At 35.1% G+C, this 22,322-nt stretch overlaps 1 protein-coding gene across 2 annotated transcripts in view; it reads left to right on the forward strand.

Moving 5' to 3' along the window:
- The window catches only part of LOC150080635 (scm-like with four MBT domains protein 1), a 179,521-nt gene that overhangs the window by 99,352 nt on the left and 57,847 nt on the right, over positions 1 to 22,322 (forward strand). For both annotated transcript variants that reach the window (XM_090381944.1, XM_090381943.1), the window contains 2 exons: positions 2,140 to 2,237; positions 17,415 to 17,483. In XM_090381944.1, the coding sequence (XP_090238070.1) occupies positions 2,140 to 2,237; positions 17,415 to 17,483 (167 nt within the window). The remainder of the gene's footprint in view (positions 1 to 2,139; positions 2,238 to 17,414; positions 17,484 to 22,322) is intronic.

The following is a 22,322-nucleotide window of genomic DNA, read 5'->3' on the forward strand; positions in this document are numbered from 1 at the left end:
ATTGATTAGTCATCAAACACAGACATTGTGGAGATATCAGAGACATGGTGTTACTCAGATAAATGGATGCAAAATTTGATTATGGGGAATACAATGTATATATACATGAAGGACATATAGTGTTTCTTGTTTAGAGGCACCGGGGGTTCCCCCTACAAACCGCAAATTATGCTTTATGACACAGTACAAACTCTTTGAATGCCAGAGATAGTGTAAGTATTAGTGTAGTGTAATGTGGGTTTATGTTGGTCTGTTGTTCCTCTGGCATTTATATGCCAGGGCCCCTAGTGGGATCCTGTGTTTCCATCCACCACCTAGAAAGACTGGCAGGGTGAACCCGGGACTGCTGCTGGGCTTGCCAGGGAAAGGGATCAGTGTAAAAAAAAAAAAAAAAAAAAACCTCTAGATGGAGAAGATGTAAAAGAGGTGACAGTGGAGGGGATGGGAGCAGAGCAAGAAGGCTGGGGTGGATGTGGATGACAGGAAGGCTGTCCACCAAGAAGTACAAAGTAAAAGGAATAGTGGGAGCACTCCTGTGAAAGAAGCCCATCATCAAACTAAAAGATTTGTGGTGGTAGGGACCATCAGGAAAAAAAAAAAAAAACAGGGATGGGAGGTGGGGGAAGGGAGTTATGGGTAAGTTCAGAATAAAGCATAGGGCTATGGTGCTCTATATTGGACAGAGATTGCACCAAGGACAGTGGTTCCCTATGAATAATCCCTCATTAGCCAGACCAGCTGTAGCCGGTGTCAGCATAGTGCAGAAAGGACAGAGGTAGGAGGGGTTATGCACTTAGTTAAGAAGCATATAAAATCTAAGGCAATGCATCCAGTCGACATGAGTGGCCTGCAAGGTTGAGTCAGTTTGGAATGACATAAGCACTGGAAAGGCAAAACTGAGAGCAGGAGTGTGCTATAGGCCTCATTATGGTGATGAGTACAACAAACAGTTATACAAAGAAACAGAGTGCACCAGTAAATAAAATGTCTAATAATGGGGATTTTAACTTTCCAGATATTGGCTGGAACATGTGAGTTGGTCGCTCACACCCTAGCAAGACTTTTGTGGATTTATTTGATTGACTGTTTTCTACAGCAGCATGTTAGAGAAAAAAGAGAAAGCAAGAAGAGTTGCTGCTGATCTGATTATCAAGCAGATAATCAGACCATTGCTTTTACAAGGAGATAATCACCTCCATATCCATGCTAGAAAAATTCCTGTATATCATTGACAAGACACCATGAGCTACTCTTGCAGATTGTCTGCACTGCTCAGAAAACTTTATATCTGACTGCACAATTACCCCTAGGTCTTTTTCGTTCTCTACCACCTTGAGTGTAATACCACACAGTTGATACATTACTGTGGGGTTACTGCTACCCATATGCAGTATTTTTGCATTTGTCAGTGGTGTCAACTTCAGTTGCCACCTCTCAGCCCATCTGTTCAACTTTTCTAGATCCTGCTGCAGTAGCATACTGTCATTAACAACCTTGCCAACTTTTGTATTATCTTCAAATATGCTCATGTATTTGGTGTTTTCATGGTGACCCATAGCAGAGCTTTAAATCCGTGACACCCTCCTTTCCAAGCTGCTGCATGTTTCAATAGAAGCAGTGCAAGAATCACTTTCACCTCTGCTTGCAGCTCTGGTTAATGTATTAGTATGTGTAACCTCCCCCCCCCCCCGCAAGCTGTTAGTTTTCCAACCCACCTATCACTTCCTCTGTCATCCGTGAATATTCTTGCACCCCTTCTATTTAAGTGGATCCTATTCCTGTAAAAACAGTCTTCCCTGTTAACAAGACAGACCAATCTTACTGTGCTGAGTCCATCTCTGTTTAAACTGAATATTGTGTGTTGATAAAAAAATAAAATAAAATAAGTGGTCCCATTAAAGTATGCTTCCAATGAAAGTTAACTCTCCATGTCGCTGAGGGAGTTTCATTACTACGAGATATATTTAAAGTTGGTTTATAGGTTTAATGCATTTAAATTAATATTTGTGTTTTATGTATATTAGTGTGCAAAGAAGATTTAAGAACATTCATAATGATTGAAAAATTCACTCTATAATTATTTAAGACTGAAATTTAATGTGTGTATTCTCTATTCAAATTCCTGTAATTATTTTTTAGGATATTGCAGAAATTCTGATAAAGGTGAAGACTTTGACTGGCAGGATTATTTAGCATTCTGTAAAGCTCAGCCTGCAAGTGAAGACTTATTTTCAATGGTAAAATATAGGAGAATATACTTTATTGCTACAATTTGTTTATAGAATTGGACTATGAATTGAGTACTCCAGTTTTGATATATTGAGTAAAATGAAGAAAATCAGAGATAAATTATTAACATAAAAAAATTATTTTAAACTGGTTTGATCAGTTCTTCCAGCTGAATTCACATGCTTAACATGTTTACTACTGCTTATATTTGTGAGGATCCTTTATAGTGCCTTGGGGCACTATATATTCTCTGGCGGGTATTGGAACAAGTAGGCACCTCTTTTTAGTAAATGGATTTCATCTGTGAAGGATCATCACTTCAAGGCATCTGTTGTTTGTAGCATTCTGACATTAACAAATGCATTTGAATGAAATTCAGAATCTACATCACTTGAATAGAATTCTTTTTCAGTATCAGATGACATATTATAAAGAGCTGATTCAATGTCATCAGCTTCAATATACTGTCCACCCCCTGTTCCTTTTCAGTTAGGCGCCTCCGTAGCCAGGTGGGCAGGAGTGGCAGTGCATAGCACACGCTTCTTGATTAGACCGTGGTTCGAGCCCATGACCACCAAATACGGAGTATGCGGAAAGGTCAGGAAATGACCACTGCATATCTCTGGAGCAATATTGCCTTAGTTGCTAATGCTCTTAAAAACCAAATAACAAACAAACAACATAACCTTTTCAGTTCTGATGTTCCAGGCATATAATGAATCCATTATAACAACCCTTTAGGATAAAATTTTATAGGAAAACACTTTTTGCACAAAATTTTATCAGTAGACACACACACCGAGGATTTTGTTTTTCGCAAACTAAAGAATTAAAATTCAGTGAGCATAATCTTCAAAATATTACCTTTTTTTCTTCTTGTGGAAAATACTAAAAACTAAATAAAATAACTTCAGCATACGAAAAGAACAAATGAAACTGTGAACCAAGTATGGTGCTTTTATAGTGCTCTCTAGACAGTGCAATTGATTCTAAACAAAATTTCAGCTGCAATGCAAATAGCCTATGGTTCAGTCAGTTTGCCACTACCGAACAGTTGTTCATTTCACGTTCCTTTTATTTTACAGCACTTATTTATTGACTGAATTGAACAGATGCAAAGTTGAGTCAAAGCACAAAAATTGCAGTTCATTTTGACGCAAGTTTACATTCCTGCAGTGAACATGTTAAGTTGCTGTGCACAGAGGTGCCACAAACATAGGGGTCCTTGAAGCATATAACTTTGATATTTTTAATACTTTAAGTTCTGAAACTCCATGTCATGCATATAAAAATTATACTTCAAACCGCTATGGCATGCCTGTCTGTCCATCCATCCATGAGTGGATTTTAATGAAATTTTATATTTGGATCTTTTAGAAAGATTTGTCAAGCCATTTCAAATCAGATGAATATAAATTCAAATTTGGTTTATTTTTTCATACTGTTCTGAGATAGCTTTCACAAAGGTAAATCGAATGAAAACAGCTCTCTCTCTCTCTCTATATATATATATATATACACAGTCGATTCCGGTTAATTGGGACACATCGGGACAGATCACTTTGGCCCAATTAAGCGAAATTTTAATGAGCTGAAAAGCACATTCTAACGGAGGCAAAAAAGGTATGAATAAATAAAGGGAATGTGGTATTTAAAGAAAGCACACTGTATTTAAGTTATATTGGTACAAACATTTATTTAAAAATAACTAAAGCTAAAAGCAAACAAAATGTACGTATGTACATGTGTAAAATGAAGATACAGTACAGAATAATGTCCGTGTCAGGCAAAGATTACACATTACTTAAGGGTTCTTACTTTGAAAAAATTATGAAGTGTACCCTGACGTGTCCTCTTTATGGACTGCAATTGAACAAAGTCGGCGCAGGTATCTAATGCTGATAAAGGACTGCCTTCATTGCCTTCCTGCATGAAATAACATCTCAATTTAGCAATACATTTCCTGGCATCCTGATTAGTCACTCGCTTAGGTATATCATCGTCATCATTTTCTTGGTCTTTTGGTGTCTCTGAGTGTTTTGCTGCAATTTGTTCAATAATCGTTTCCTCATAATCTTCATTTTCATTGTGGCATTGAAGGTTATCGTCAATCGTTAAAAATTCTTCACAATTTTGGACCTGTTGCAGTTCCAAAGCCATTTCATTTTCTGTACAGCTTATCGCGTCTGAATCACAATTAGTCGCGAAACCACATTTAGCAAAACAATTCCGAATTGTTTTACTGGTTATTACTCGCCAACTATCGGTGATAAATTGTACAGCTTTTAACATTGAAACTTTTGCACTAACCTCTATTGATTTCGAAGATGATGTCAGCAGATTTTCCTCAATTGCTTCAAGGATGTGATTAACCAGCTTTCCGCGATAATAGGTCTTCAAATTTTTTATAATTCCTGCGTCCATAGGCTTTATCAGGGATGTGGTGTTAGGGGGTAAAAATTCCAGTTCAATATTTTTTAAACCAGCTACATTAGAGTGTGCGGTGCAGTTGTCCAATATCAACAGAATTTTTCTGGACTTCCATTGCAGTTCCGCGTCCCAGTTCATTAGCCATTGCGTAAAAATATATGTGGTCATCCACACCTTCTTATTGGCATAATACGAAACTGGCAAACTGCCTATTGTAAGCCCCTTGAAACAACGAGGTTTGGCACTTTTACCAATAACCAAAAGTTTGAGTTTATCATTTCCTGACATGTTTGAGCAGCACAACACTGTTACACGATCCATTGCTTTCTTTGAACCAGACAGTGTTATGTGTTGATAGCTGAGGGAACCATCCGACGTAGCACGATAATATAGACCTGTTTCATCGGCATTGTAAATGTCATCCCCACTAAATTTTTTAAGCAACTCTGGCAGTTTTTCACATTTCCATTGCTCAGCACTCGTAGCATCAGCACTGTCCTTCTCGCCATGTGCTTTTTTGTAACTAATGTCATGTCTACACTTCCATCGAGACAACCAACCATGCGTCGCTTTGAAATTTACGTGACCTAGCTTTTTGGCCAACTCTTCTGACTTGTTTTTTAGCATAGGGCCGCTTACACGCACTCCTCGTTTAGATACAGTGGAAAACCATCGATTCAAAGCATCTTCGACGTCTGGATCTTTGCCTTCCCTCTTTCGCTTATGAGATGTTTTCTTTAAATCCACGCGCAATGTCCACTCCTCTCTAAGTTTTTCTTGTTGCTGTAGCAGTCGTGAAATTGTACATTTTGGCACCTTTATTATCTCCGCTAGCTGACGATGACTGATGTTAGGAGGTTGACTTTTTATCTTGTCAAGAATAGCGATTTTTTTCTGAAAGTGACAAATCTTTACGTGGCATCTTGACAGGAGTCTTAAATGTACTGAAAAAAAGGGGAGGGGGAAACCAAAATCAGTGCACTGTTTGGTACAGTTTTTAATCTATTCTAACCCACAAGATGTATACATATGTACCAAGTGTGATCGTAAACAACTGCAAGCAAAATTTCTTCAGAATCCGATTACCACAACACAGAACAAACGTAAAACAACCACTGTACAGCACGACTTCGCAATAACTGATTCCGCTGCTGCCCACATGATCTCTTTGTTACGAACCATCTAAATTAGTTTATTGTTCAATAAAAAAATTTTCTGTTTATACTCCGGCACGACAACCAAGTCAGTAGAGTTTACAATAAATCGCCAATTATCGTATTTAGTAGTCACGGGCTTGAACCCCGGTCCACTCAAAGAACGCGTGCGATGCACTCTCGCTCCTGACCACTGGGCTACGTCAGGCCTAATAAACTATATTTAGATGTTTGTGCGCGCCATCTAAATACTGTATAGTTAATTGTTCAATCAAGACCTTCATTGCCCCAATTAAGCGGCGAGTTGGTCCAAATAAGCGGAACAAATTCAGGCTAAATATTTGTTTTGTTTCTGTTCTTCATAATTTGCCCCAAATAAGCGGCCCCCCCGATTAACCGGTGGCCCAATTAACCGGAATGCACTGTATATATATGTATATGTGTATATATATATATATATATATATATATATATATATATTTACACAGTCCATTCCGATTATTTGGGACACATCGGGACTAGTGCATTTTGGCCTGATTAAGCGGTTGTCCCAATTATCCGAAGTTTCACGTAAATAGTTAAAAAAACAATATACCCTTCCCCTTTACAATTAGTTCAGTGTACAATCAAATCACGTTACGACGAACTCACCATAGTAAAGTACCATTCACTATATGATGTGCAGTAAGTGCTGGTCATTGTAAAAACGTTTGTGAATTGAATTTTAATTCTATTAAACAGCGATTCTAATTAGCGAAAATAGGAGGAATATCATCCACAGACTATAAAAGCAAAGATATATTAAGTACAAATTTACCCTTTATTACCTTACCAATTAAAAAATTAAATGATACGTGAAAATTGGAAGAATATACGTGAAAATTGGAATAATTAATACATGCTGTAATATGTACATACGAAGTAGTTGACATTTCTGTTCACTGACATTTGTGGGTGGGGGATTAAAATTTAAATCAGGAAAAAGATAAGCAATCAATAACAAAGAACACAGCACACACAAATTGCAAGTAACACAATACGTGCAAGTGAGAACAGAGTAACAAGTTACAAAGCTTTAAAAATAGGAATGAAGAGAAGATCTGAAAATTAATTTTTTTATATGATTGAAGATTTCATGGAAGTGTAAACACATTTCACCATAATAATCCACAGAATTCCAGCTGTCGATATTATCGTAAATTCAATAAGATCGAGTTTACTGTCTGTTTATGATAGATTTCACTAACAGAAAAGCCCAATAAACAGGTGACTGCTAATTGTTTTATGGTTGTGACCTCCAGAATTTCGACCGAACCACGTGGTACCGTCGTAGACGATCGTAGGGTAATCTCCAGTGCTGCGGTCTCCTGCCCCGATTAAACGACATGCTGTCCCAATTAAGCGAAGTAAACCTGGCTATTTTCTCGATTGGTTGCTGTTTTTTAAGATTTGCCCCGATTAACCAGTGGCCCAAATAATCGGAATCCACTGTATATATATATATATAGGCTATCTTAGTCTTTATAAGTTATCTTGGCCTTATGGCCCACTGTATACTGTTATGTTTATATACATATTCAGCATCTATATAGTACATATTATACCTTTACTATAATAACTATATATTTTTATTTTATTTTAAAATTAATTAATTAATTTTTTAATTAATTTTTATAATTTTTGAAATAATTGGTTAATATGAGTTATTATGCAGCTAAGAATAATAAGATACTACGTTGGTCGCATAGGCTAAACTGTACTGCGGTTTCCTCTGAGGCTCTGGGTGAACCGATAAGTAATCTTGCTGGCCAGGTAGCATTCGATGCTCTCAGTTCTAATAAGACATCAGTTTTAGAGTCGCCAGGTAATACTGAAATTAACAATAACATGCAGGAACGTTCAGCAACCAACATTGGACATATTAATGAGCTTAAGTTTAGAAGTTGTGGTAAAGAGCTCTGCCAAACATGTCCAGTTATGAACCCATCGCAGTTAGATATTGCAGGGAATAACTTCCCGGCTTTTTTCCAAACCAGTGGGATTGTCTATCTATCACTGCATATAAGAATCGGTGTTCACAGATCGCATATCAGGTCATTTAGGAATAAAAATGATATAGAATTACAACATTTTCAGTTTCATAACTTTAGCAGCATTTCTATATCTATCCTTGCCATCGAAGGCAATTATAAGGATAGGTTAAGTTTAGAAAACCTACATATTCTTAAGCAAAAATCGATATATCCTTATGGATTGAATAGCAAATTTAATGGGCATTGCTTTGCAAATTATAAACATGAGCAATGTATATATAGTGCATTCCAATTAGTAAAAACGACTACAATTAGGCGTTATAGTCAAAAGAGTTTGCAAGATAGAAGCAACAAGGATTTATGTAAAGTAGATATGATAGGTAATTTTTCAGATTTGATGAAGTCTTGGGATCAACCTGTTATTGGTATTAAGACCATTCATAATCTGATGTTTGGTTTGAAGGTTAGCAGTTGAAAGCATTACTTAAAGTAAGCAGAGATTATAAATTCACTAATGTGCACTTGGAGCAGCTGTTATCGGACATTTTTAAGTTTAAACTGAGTAATAATATGGTAAGCTTTAAATTTTCATATAAGGTCTTAGATAGCATAAATCTAGATCGGATTCTTAATAGTTTTAACCATGCACTGTTGTTATCTAGCTCCATTATTGGAACTAGGTTCAGCTACTTTAAGCCAATTGGACAAAGTTTGTAACTACAAACATGAGGCTACAAAGTTGAGTATTACAGCAAATGAGGCCCTTTGCTTATGCTATTTACCGGAGTATCATTCTTATGTCGATAAACACCATAAGCATGTAATAACGGGAGACCTGGGAATTGTCAAGCAGAATGAACTCAGGAAATTGTTAACCTATGGTTTTAAATTTAGACCCTGTTTTAGGGTTAGTATTAAACAAATATGTAAGCAAATCCAAATAGATTTAGCACAATTTGGCCTAAAATTGGCATGCAAATACGGCATGCCAGAGGCTTCCCGTATGTGGACCTTAGTATACGAAGCATTGAAAAATCAGGTTCGGAGTACATTCCAATGGCATGATAGAGACAAAATTTTTGATTTAAAGTTAATTAAGCAGCAGGTATTAACCTGCAGTCAAAATTTATTATAACCACTGTTGACAAGGCAGCCAACGACTATGGGATTATTTGTAAAAAGTTTTATATCGACTCTTTGGCTAAAGAGCTTAATAGCAGCAACACCACCATGTATAAGAAAGTGGAAACTAACAGTAATATTTCCAAAAAAAGGCTGATAGCTATGAGAAAAAGGTTAAATCTCAACTACTATAACACCAAGTTTCTATATATACACATTGGATCCCTAATTGTAACCTCTTGTAGGGATAGTTATGTAGAAGCACCACATAAAAGGCTGGAAAAGTTGTTAAAAATAGTATTAAGTAAAGTAGGAGACACAAAGATTATATTAAATAATGGTAAGGTTTTAGATTATCTTAATACCAATACCACAAACATTAGACATTATTATTATTATTAATGGCCATATGGTACAAGGAAGCCTGAGGCTTATGCTGCACCAGCCAAAAAAAAAATTCCCAAGTTACCCCCTGAGAGAGAGAGAGAGAGAGAGAGAGAGAGAGAGAGAGAGAGAGAGAGAGAGAGAGAGAAGTAGAAAGGAATCACCAAGAAAGAGAAGAATGATGATATCCAGCTCAGGACCCTGGGTTTGCCAAGCCCATACTCACTAGATGTGAGCCCCCGGGGTTAAATCTCAACTACTATAACACCAAGTTTCTATATATACATTGGATCCCTAATTGTAACCTCTTGTAGGGATAGTTATGTAGAAGCACCACATAAAAGGCTGGAAAAGTTGTTAAAAATAGTATTAAGTAAAGTAGGAGACACAAAGATTATATTAAATAATGGTAAGGTTTTAGATTATCTTAATACCAATACCACAAACATTAGACATATTGGTATATACGACTTCAAAAATTTATTTATTAGCACATCAATCGCATAGTAATCTAAAAAAGGTTTTGAACGAATATTATAGAGTTATCCCTTGTGATAAATATTATTGGGATAATTTAATAGACCTTTGTCTATTTAATTGCTTTATAGTTAATGGAAGTGCGGTTTATCGGCAACATATGGGTATAGCCATGGGTGCGTGTAATTCATGTATTGTGGCCAACCTATATTTGCACCACTTTGAAAGTAAATTTAACATATAGATATATTGACAATCTTATAGCAATCAATGAGCCAAATTTTCTGCAGGAAATGGCAACTTTTTACCCTTCGGATCTGCAGCTTAAACGTACTAATAAAGATAGTTTTATTGCTGCCACATTTTTAGATATCGGCATTAAAATTAATGCTGGGAAGGTTGATACTAAAGTGTACGACAAACATACTGACTTTAATTTTGAAACTATAAATCTCACGCATTGGCATTCGAACATGTCACGTAAAATTCATAGTAATGTAATTAAATCACAAGGATTAAGAATAATAAGAATATGCAATAGTCGAATTAATATCATAGCATCACTAACCAATTTTATCAACAAGCTATGTAAAAATGGCTTTCCTCGTAAATTTATATTTAGACATCTACGTAGAGCTATTTTTATTGCAATAAAATTATGGCATGTTAATATCTGCCCGCAAGATATTGTTAGGAATTTGGGGTCACACTGAAGTGATGTCTTAGATGGAACTTATGTATATAAGTATATACTAGGTACTCCTCATTGAACAGTTGATCTGTGTCTTACGCTCTGGAAAAGTTGTACCCATGGTTCTTTGAGAAGGAACAAATTTTTTTCTTTTCTCTCTCTCTCTCTCTCTCTCTCTCTCTCCCTCCCTCCCTCCCTCTCCAGAGGTCGCTTTTACTCATATCGCTTCTAATTGGTGGATGCTATCTCTGTGATCGTATGAGTCCAAAGAGGGAACTTTGAACCTTCTTTTGTTTCTAGCTGTAGCTTGGGTCAGACCAAGTTTTTGTAGCTCCAAAGTATTGGTAAAAATCTTTGTCTTTTTGCATTATTGTTTGCTCCAACGTATCGGTAAAACCTTTGCCTTTTTCTAGAAGATTGTCCTTCACCTAGAAGATGGCATTCACTTATGCATCTAAGTCGCTAAATCTTAGTTGTAATAGCACAAAATTCTTCACACAACGAATTACCAGGAACCCTTACTAAGGGATGGGGATTTACGCCCCCCGGTAAAATATTCCGAAGTAGTTTACTGTCTTTACCTGTTCTTTTATCTATTCACTTTCTAACTCTAATTCCTTCTGCCTCGAAATCTATTAGAGTAATTCGGGGGAAATTGAGGTACTACCACCATTGCTTTTGCCTACTCTGTTCGCCTATTTCTTTGGCTTATGCCCTTTGCTTTTTCCCACCCATTTAGCTACAGTAACAGAAACACTAGTGTAAATATGGTAAGAGTAAAGCTATCTGTAGGGCTAGCAGTTATATTTTGCCAGGCAACCATTCTTAAAAAATCTTTTTTTATTGTGTAAGTTATATTCAACAAATTTAGCAATCGGTAACTTTAACTTTGTTTTTTTTTTTTTTTTTAATTCAAAATATTCAACATTTACTTTTCGGCTATTTCATATACTAGATTTGGCATATATTAATAAGGTGTGACTGGCATGTAACTTGCAGAAACAGATGGCTCATGTTGTTACTGATGGCATATATTGAGAGGTGCTAGCCCCAAGTTGACGTGCCCTTCAATGTAAGCCTTGTGCGGTAACGGCATATGATACTCTTGATTTGTTATTATTTTAATTTTGGATTAAGTATGGCTTCACTAGTTATGGTGGATATTTGGTTTCCTTTTTAGGCCATGGTCTCGCACTAATATTAGGCTATATAGTTGAAATATAAATATAGAAACATAGTACTAATATATTATAGGAAAGTATTTCTTTCTTACTTTTTTTTTATATCCTGCTCATAAAAGACTTTTAATTGCTGCTAGCACCATTGTTTGGCTACTTCTTTCACTTCTTTGTTTGTGAGGAATTGATATTCTGCCAATTAATTTTTTTCAGTCTTCCCAAATCATGAAAATTGCAAGGTGACAAATTCTGACTATACTGAAAATGTTCAATTTACTTCCCAGTACATTTTGTAATGTGTTGAGCAAGACAGTCCTTATTTTTGAAGTTTAAAATTTTCCTCACCTCACACAGTAGTTTTTTTTTTTTTTTTTGTTCTGATATGTAAATAAGAGCTGCAAAATGTTAGCTTAGTTAAATCACGGAAACCCATGCTGCAGAGGCTATTAAGTTTATTAATGACTTTTTAAGGATTTTTAACAGCATAGTAACACAATTCTTATTATTGCTTTTTTTAACAGTAGATAAACAAAACACTTAGAAACATTTGTCTGCTCATCAAAGGCAGAGAAAAGAAGTAAATAGACTTTATCACTCAGACCTGCTACAGTTCACATATTAATAGTGACTCTGGGGCATTAGATGAAAATGTTAATGATTTTATAATCAGTTTGTCATTGATTCATTGCTGTTGCCAATAGTCCCATGCAGAAATAGTTAAAAAAACAAATTTAAAGTGACCCAATATATCTTTTTCCATCTTTTTCTTTGGGATGGGAAGCTTCTGCTTGCCTTAATTGGAAAATTTTATTTTGATTGGCTTCCCATAATAGTAACTTTCAAGAGTACTGACCAACAACTGCTTGGTATTCCTTAAGTATCTGTTGGGACCAGTGAAAAAATACCTGCAGCCATCTATCACTTACTAAAGAGAAGTGTAGGGGGGGGGCTGGTCTTGGACTGCATGCTGTTTGCTGTGGCACTACTTTGCCAAACACAGGTAGAAATAGCAGTGCTTGCATATTTTGGAAAAGAAGGATCTTTTGTATCTTCTTTGTAAAGTATCATATTTATGAATTAGTATTGGAGATAATTTTTGAAATAAAGCATGCATTTTTAAGAATTTTCAGGAAGCACTATTTAAAATTGATACTACTGAATTTAAAAGAGGAATGCAGGGCTCATATATATCATTTCAGCCTTTTTGGACCTAGTGGAACATACCCTCAATTTTGATAATGGTTAACTGTTATCTTTTATATTCCGTTTTGGTGCATTATAACCGTTTTGGTGCATTATAACCTTATTTTCTATTGAGCCAATAAAACCCAAACCAAACCTTCAATTTTGCTTCACATCTGTTACAAAGCACCATATTGCTGACGAGATTACCAGGAACTCCTAGAGTTAGTAATTTTCATTGGAGGCACACCACTGCTCAGTATATTTTTGGATTCCAGGTATCAATTGCATTATTTTTTAAAATTTGTTTGCAAATTAAAGTTTGATTTCAAGCTTCTGTAACTACCAAAACACTACTTGAAATATTTTCAGCCATTTCTCCCTGTGAATAATAGTTACTTCTATATCTAGATTGCCAATATGGATTCCATCACTGTTAATTGCTGGTGTTATACTAGCTTATGTTACTCATCTGTGGACAAATTCTATGGAAATTTTCATTTCCTCCAATAGATACCAAAATGGAAGGGGGGGGGGTCATTTAGGTGAGTGTGTCATTTCTTTGTAAAGGATATTCTGTGGAAGTACATGTGTACTTCCACAGAAATGACACTTAACAGACTTCTTAAGGGTATTAAGACTTTTTGCAAGTGTTTTTCAACCATTCACTAAAGTTTCCTTTTTAGTGTCCCTCCATGCATTGGTGCAGTTGAAGATATCAGACTTGATATTGTATGATTTGATATTTTCCAGCATTCTTCTTCCTCTTATGTTGTTATCTTCATCCATTCTGTCTGCCGACCGGGCTAGCCGAGTGGATAAAGTACCTGCCCGGCAACCCAAAGGTCGCGGGTTCGATTCCCGCCTCGGGCTTGGATCACTGTACTGCAAAAACCTTTGGAGGTGCAATATGGCCACAGAAGCCGATGTGCCAACAACTACCAAATCAAAAAAAAAAAAAAAAAACCATTCTGTCTTCCAACACTACCATCACCTCATCAAGAAACTTTCGCTTGTAGAACCTCTTGCAGTCTTGCTCTGTGAACTGTATTAAGGCAGTTGTGTTTGGCAGCAAAGCCAAGCACTTTATTTTACCCTCCTTACTGGACACATTTTCAATATCTGGATGTGCAGGGGCATTGTCAAGTGTTAAAATTGCTTTAATCTGGTAATCTGAAAATTTCAATGCTTCTTTCTGGTACCTATTGATTTTGGGTACAAAGTGGTTATGGAACCAATTCTTTGTAATTTCTTGTGTGAATCAAGCATTTTGCAAGTTGTAGTAGACAAGAGGCAATATGCACGTACAGTCTTTTAATGCCAAAGGCATTAAAAGACTGTACGTGCATATTTTAATGCCAAAGGCATTAAAAGACCCCGCCGACCATCACAGACTTTGACCGAAAATTTTTGCCATCTGCTTTGGCATGAAAAAAAGTGCTGAAAACTTCTCCTTGCTCTTTTTCTGCCCTGGCTTTGTGATATTTTTCTAAAGCACATTTCTGGAGGTCAAGATCATAAAACAATAAAAACAATTTGCACTTTCTGGTTTATTGTGTTTTTATGTTAGTATAAGCAATTATAAACGGGTAGTAAACTCGATTTTCTTGCGTTTGCGAAAATACTGATAGTTGGAATTGTGTGGTTTTTTTACGTTATTATGGTGAAATGTGTTTGCCCTTTACTGAAATCTTCAATCGTATAAAAAACATAAATAAATTTTCAGAATCTTCTCTTCATTCCCTTTTTTTTTTTTTAAGCTTCGTAAACTTGTTACTCCACGTAAATTGTGTTAGTTGCAATTTGTGTGCGCCGTTAAAAAATGCTTATGCATGCAATTGTGAAATTTATAATTAAAAGAGATTATCTTGGAAACAAATGCCTCTTGAAGCATTTCTGAATAAGACGACTCCTTGTGCAACAAACCAACGAGTGCTGAGCCAATAATAAGTGATCAATGAGTGTGCATTTAGTCGATGATGATGATGAAGAATAAACATTCTTTAACATTTGTCATAAAATTATAATAAGGGAGAAATAATTTCTCTCTTATTATAATTTGCTCGATTTTACAGGCTGTTTTCATTTCTTTGGATAAATCAATCATTGTTTAAACATAAACTAATTAGCTAACTAATTTCATTGTTGATAATGTAACCCCTACTTTTAACATTATTGTCTATGGGAAATAAATTCCCGCTTTACGAGCACGCTCTAGGAACAAATTAACTCGTAAATAAAGAAATATGCAAATGAAGTGACATAAGCAATAATATACGTCCGACCAGAGTCAACAATGATACTGAACAACAACATGCAAGACAGTGTAATGTATGTTCTGTCTCTCTATGCAGTCATTCAGCACACAGTAAGAGTGACTCATCTGCCTTCCGTAATGCCATGTGTCTTTCAAAGTATTCAACTGCGAACAGAATTTTTTGTATTTTGATCCGGATTAACTGTAACTGAATTAGCGAGGGTTTACTGTGTGTTTCACATGGTCAGATAGTACTTGAAGGAAAAGTCAAATTGACATCAGAAGATATTTAGTGTGCAAAGTGGTCACAAAGTATTTTGCTATAATAAAAAAAAAGTAAATGTCACGATGTAAACATGTTAATCCACAATAACTAAATTTCATTGTGGAGCTACACTTTATATGGTTACAAATATTGCTTGAAATGTCAACTTTCCAAATTCATTCATGACAGCTCCAATTCAATCAATCAAATTATTAGCAGTGGAGGAAAGTTGATCAAGACATATTTATTATCTCTATTTGGATAGCCCTCTTTAGTTGCATATTATAACATATGCATGCCTAGACAAACTTTTGGAGCGAATGTATGGGTGAAATGGGAAGGGTTTTTTTTTTTTTTTTTTTTTTTGGCTGATGCTGTATAAGCTTGCTTTCTTGCACCATGTGTCTCCGCTAATGCTAAATACTAATTAATTATCTTTTTTTTTTTTGGATCATGTCTGTAAAAGCAACCTTTTAGACAAAACCCCACACCTCGTAATCAGTGGAATTAAAATCTCGACTTGGCCACTTTTTTTTAGAAGTGCTACTCCACCAAAATGCTCTCTTAATAATGTAACTTTCTGGTGAATATGTAGGGTCACCCCCCCCATCCTGTTGAAAGATAACCTGATCCAACACCACCTCAAATCCAGAATTCTAGTGATATGGTAATGAACTGTTCATTAACAATTTCAACAAAATGTGATCCAGTTATGTGTTTGATCATATAATGGTTTGACATTTATTGCATATGGGTTTGTTGCTAGTCATTTAAAAAGTCAGTCTGATTTTTACACAGGAATATAAAATTCAGACAGACTTTTCAATTGGAGGACAACTCTTGAACTTAATAAGGATACAATTTTATAACCATTGTCATTGTTTTGAATACAGATGTCTCTGTATTTCTAAAATTCTGGACACTTCTCTTGCACTATATTTTCCTAAGGATGGACAATTCTTCTGATGTATTTCTGTTACATCAGAAGACCGAGGGAGATATTGAATGGAATGGATTACATTCATTGTGGTTAGAAGAAATTTGCAAAGATTACAGATTCAAGAGTTAGAGCAGTGTCACATAAACTTTTTTATCCATGGATGGATCTCTTTTGATTCCAGTTGTACAGGCAGACATCCAAAATAAAATGTTTTGTTTTGGACACAGTCCATTCGATATATAATCACTTACGTTGGCTTCCAGAAATGCTCGAGAGAAAAAAAGTCTCAACAACTTGCCTCCCAGAATGACGGGTGGGTTTGTGTCCTTTTTTTTTTTTTTTTTTCTTTATTATGTAACTTAATCATTCATATAATTTGATCAGTTCATTTTTAATATTTTTCTGTGGCATCATAGTGATGAAAGGTATTGGGTGCTCCATATCGCTAACTACCAGTTATCTTAGTGTTTAAAGAAATTTAATATTTATAATTTTATGTTCTGATTTTGATTTGCACTGTGTTTTTGTTCAGTATAGTGATATTCAACCACTATATTTTTGTTTAATATAGTGATTTATGTCTTTTGTAAATCACAATTTAAATCACTATTTAGTGATTTAAATTGTGATTTAGAAAAAAATTGTGATTTTTAGAAAAAAATTGATTTAGAAGAAAAAAAATTGCAGAAATATTTCTGTTCTGCCTTGATGAATATTCATGTGCTGCCAGTTTTAGAGTTAGTGTCCAAGTTGGATGCATAATAAGCACTTCTGGTTTAAAATCACATATTTTTTTTTTTTTTTTTTTTTTTTTTACACTTACACTAAAAATGATGAAAGCTTCACTGTATTTAATATTGGACTAGATCTGCATATACAAAAATGTGGGAGGGGAAATCTTGGTTTATAAACTGTTTCCTTAATTTAAACTACATTTAAGCCATAATAATTAGTAAAATAACAATTTTGAATTGATAAATTAAATTGATGTAATTCATAAATTATTAATTTATTAATAATTGATAAGTTAAATTTCACTGAATTGTGTGCATATTTCTTTTTTTTTTTTTAGAATTATATGAATCTTGGATTTGAAACTGGTATGAAATTAGAAGCAGTGAATTCTCTTAACCATCATCAGGTAATAATTTACTTGTTGACACACACAAGAGGTCTTTGAAAAGTGTGTGGTCCGAGTGTGAAGGATTTATTTTAGGAGTTTAGTAATGTGTTACTTTTCAGCATAGTTCCCTTTTGTAGTCAATACACATTAGCATTAGTAGAGGGCATTTGATGCAAGAAAGCAAGCTTATGCAGCATCAGCCAAAAAAAAAAAAAAAAAAAAAAAACCACTTCCACTTCACCCCTCTGTTCGTTCAAAATACCTGTCCACTAATTCTGCAAAGGTTTTTGCTTGGGCCTCCAGGAATGCATCCACCACAGCAGTGGTATTACTGTTCCAATAGTGCTAGACCTGGTGAATATGGGAGAAGATCCAAGATTTCGAAGCCACACTCATGTAGTACAACCATTGCATTGACAAACTTATGACCATGCATGTTGCCCTTGTCATGGGACAAGGCTCCTTTTCTGAGTTTTCCTTGGTGTTTGGCTTTGATGTTTTCATGCATATGCCTCACAAGGTCTGCATAATGTCCCCCTGTGACTGTCTGGCCCTTCCGTAAGTAATCCATCAACACTCCATCTGCATCCCAAAAATCCAATGCCATCAACTTGGCTTTCTTTGGATTGTGAGAAGAGCTATGTTACCACTGTTTGTGCTACTTCTTTGTCTCTGGCTGAAAGTGATGGATCCACGGTATCAGCCATGGTCACAAACCTTCCAAGGAAATTTGTTGGATCTGCTGAAAAACAATATAAATGTTCACTTAACAACTCTTGTGTGCTTTTGACTTGTTGTCAACAGCTTTGGGACCCATCATGCTGACACCATTTTCATAGTGAGAACCTCTATTATTATATGGTACACACATTCAGATGAAATGCCCAAGATGCTGGCAGTGTACTGAACTGTCACTCATTGATCACTCATCACCAGATCGTGCACACTGTCAACCAAAGGTGGTAGATGACTTTCATCAACCGGTGAAATACCACCACTTTGCTTATTGGAGACTTGAAGTGGTGAAACCCATATTTAGTCTCTAGAGCAAAGTTTCCGGCATCCCCATTCCCCCCCCCATACTTCTCCTTCAACCCATGCACGGTACTAAGTACCCCAAACATGAAAGGTTTTGATACCTTTCGTGTTTGGGGGTTTCATAAAAAAAAAAAAAAAAAACTTCTGAAGAGATGGATGTTGCTAGTCTTTCACAGCATGGGTGATCTTCCAGGCCCTCCCTCCCTTGTTTAATTTTGCTGCCCACTTCTTAATCATGGAATAGGAAGGGGCATCCTCCCCCAATATCTTAACCATATCCTTGTGAATTGCCTTTGCCATTATTCCCCCTTTTCTCAAATATTAGATGACGGCACAGTGACTGATTTTTGTCCATCTTTCCTCATTCACACAATTTTGTTGACTTCAGGACCTGTAATTAAAAAAAGAAGTTATTGATACTGCATGAAACTTGGTGGGTTACTATTTGAAGCGTTATACATTAAGTACAGAAATTCTTAACACTGTACTACCACTACCCTTTCATGCTCAGGCCACAAACATTTCAAACACTGTGTGTGTGTGTGTGTGTGTGTGTGTGTGTGTGTGTGTGTGTGTGTGTGTGTGTGTGTGTGTGTGTGTGTGTGTGTGTGTGTGTGTGTGTGTGTGTTCCCCTTCCCCTGAAATTTAAAATAAATTGTTTTAACTTAAATTTAATAATAAATTCAATTATAAAGTTGATAAATTATATAGCATATTTAAAATGTGCTAAATGTATATGAAACTGACCATTCAGCCATTTAAAACTTTTATCAATGATATAAATTTGAATACTTACTTTGTTTGCAATACAGGGAATCCTTGTTATCTGAGGATAATTGGTTCCAGAAAATTGCACTTAAAACGGGGATTAAATTTTTGTAATGTGTATTATGTACTTTTACATAGTAAAAAATGGAATGAACTGAAAAATGAGAATTATATAGCATTATTTTATTAGACATTTTTTATTATAATATGTTGAACAAATAAGGTTAAGTAAAGTTTATTGAAGTTACACAATTTTTCAGTTTTACAAATGAAGAATGAATCCAGAGTTATTTTTTTATTTATTTATTTTTTTTTTTTTTTGCCATATTTTATCAGATAAAATTGTGTCATAGCATTTAGTTATGTCTTTAACTTCGCACTTAACTTTTGCTGCACAATCATAATGAGGGTCATTCTTACAAAAATATTCAAGTGCCCAGTCAATATTCTCAAGGGCTTCCTTTAATTCTTTAATTTTCAAATCCTTGTAACTGTGGGGACTTAGATAATGAATACTCAGATACTGGGGACCCTTGTATATACAAGGGGGATTCAAAAAAAAGATTGTATTCACCCAGAAGTAGTTGCGATAGAAAGATGAAATTTTTTTTTTTTTTTTTTTTTGTTTGATACCTTGAATTCACTATAGCAGCCGAGCTGTGCAAATTTTGGTTTCAGTCCGACAATTTCTTTTTTTTCCTTTGCAGTGATGAAAGAAGTGAAGTGTCACAATGAATAAAGTGGAATACATGTCATTGATTCAGTTCTTCTTTCTGTAAGGGAAAACACCCAAAACAATCCACAAAGAAATGGTTGCTGTTTATAGAGAAGATTGTCCAGGTTACAGTGTTATTGCACATTAGTATAAACAATTCAAATGTGGATGAACCTCAGTGAATGATGAAGAAATTCCAGGAACTGAATTTCCTGCAGTTGCCCAGCAACTGCTGTAACAGAAGAGTGTTGCAAAAATTGAGCCATTAATCCTGGAAGATCATCATATTAACATCATAGAACTAGCTGCAGAGCTCCAGATTAGTGTACAGTCTGTGGAGAATGTGTCTTTACTTATATTCATCCATCATCTACAAACAGTTGCATATGAGTAAAGTCTTCCAGTTGGGTTTCCAGACTTCTGATTCCTTACCAAAAGAAGGAAAGGGCACAAGGTGCACATGAAATGTTGTCAATGTGACAGGAAAAACAAGAGGAATTTTTTTCACAGCTAGTCACCATGGATAAAACTTAGATCCATAACTATGATCCCAAAACTCACCAAGTATCAAAACATTGGAAGCATGCAGAATCACCCAAAGGCAAAGGTGCTGGCAAGGTGATGTCAGGTTTTTGGGATCAGCATTATGTAATACTGATAGATTACTTTCAAAGGGGCTGTACTGTGACGGCAAATTATTATTCCAACATCCTCATAAAGATATATGCTGCTATAAAAGAAAAAAGACAGGGGAAAGCTGCCAAAAGGTGCACTCCTGCTCCGTGATAATGCCTTTGAGCATTCTTCGCATGCTTTAATGAGGTGTGCCCATAAATGTGGGTTTGAAATGTTTCCACATCCTGCTTATTCTGCTGACCTTGCACTCTTGGATTTCATCCATCTTTCCTCATTTTGTGCTCTTTCATGCCCTAAAGACCTTTCTTAATGGAAAACACTTTGCTGGTGACGATGAAGTGATTTCTGCTGCCAAGTTATGGTTTGAAGGACAGTCAGAAGATGTCTACAAAACTGGCCTGTGGAAGTGTATGGAGAGGTGTTAAAAATGTTTTTTTTTTTTTTTTTTTTTTTTTTTCGTGACTGTGTTAAAAATGTGTAATGCATAGTGTTTGTTTCTACCTTCTGTCACAACTACTTCTGGGTGAATGCAAATTTTTTTTTTGCAGTAATTTCTGCCTGAATATAGTCTAGCAGCATTTTACTGTGATTTTATTTGCTACTGTTATGTATGCATATTTGGTATGTATGCAAATGTGATAAGAACTATGTTCACAGATAGCATTTTTCTTCTAGAGAGAGAGAGAGAGAGAGAGAGAGAGAGAGAGAGAGAGAGAGAGAGAAAATAACCTGTAGACTAGTAGTGAAGATCTGCTTTATTAAGTGTTGGATCGTAATTTGGTTGTTGTGCTTTGAGAATTACACTATTGCCAAAAGTAATAACTGTACACCTGCCGTTTTCGAACAGCCTTTAAACAACACACTAAAATAGCCCTACACACTTGTTTATTTTGTTATAACGTAGTCAATTCTGTTGTTTGATCTGATAAAAAATAAATAAATAAAGGAAAAAAGTGTAAAAAAAAATAATTAACTCATAAATCAGCTTTGTTGATATTGTTTGAATTTCTGTTTTTAATTTGAGTTAAACTCAGTTGAGAATTAATTGAATTATAGTATTTCAGTGTATTTTACAAATTAATAAAAAGTAAATACAAATTTACTTACACTTAAAATACATTTTACTGAGTCTGCTACATTCAGAGTAACCTCTTGAGGTTATGTTTATAATTCAAGACATATCCTTATTTCTTTCATTAGTTTCTGTAGGTGTTCCTGAGCATGCATAGTCGGTGGAAACTGTTATAGCAGCGAATATATATATATATTTTTTTTTTTTTTTTTTAATTCTTGTATTGTTAGCTATATGTGTTTATTAAATAATAGACTTCTTCAATCCCTACTAGTATGACGTCTCTCAAACCATGGAACATTAAATTTGCTTCTTGTGCTGGTTTTGCTTTATTCATGTTTATGAGAAATTTAGTACTTTTCTACCATATGATCAACGGTATGCCTACAAATTTATAACCTGCTTGTTTTGTTTTTCTGTAATTAATTTTTAAATTCTGTTTGTTGTCTGGCAGGCATGCACCATACTATTTACATGCTTTTTACATATTTTATAATAACGTGTAGATTTTTAAATTTGTAAATTTTTTTTTCTTATTACATGTATTTCTCTCTTCCATTTTTTAAAAACTAGCAATATTTAATTTTTTTAAGTTTTGATGAAACTGATAAAATTTCAAAATGTTTAA

Source organism: Mastigoproctus giganteus, chromosome 9, assembly GCF_048544385.1.
Source record: "Mastigoproctus giganteus isolate SK-2022 chromosome 9, ASM4854438v1, whole genome shotgun sequence".
Classification (NCBI taxonomy): domain Eukaryota; kingdom Metazoa; phylum Arthropoda; class Arachnida; order Uropygi; family Thelyphonidae; genus Mastigoproctus; species Mastigoproctus giganteus.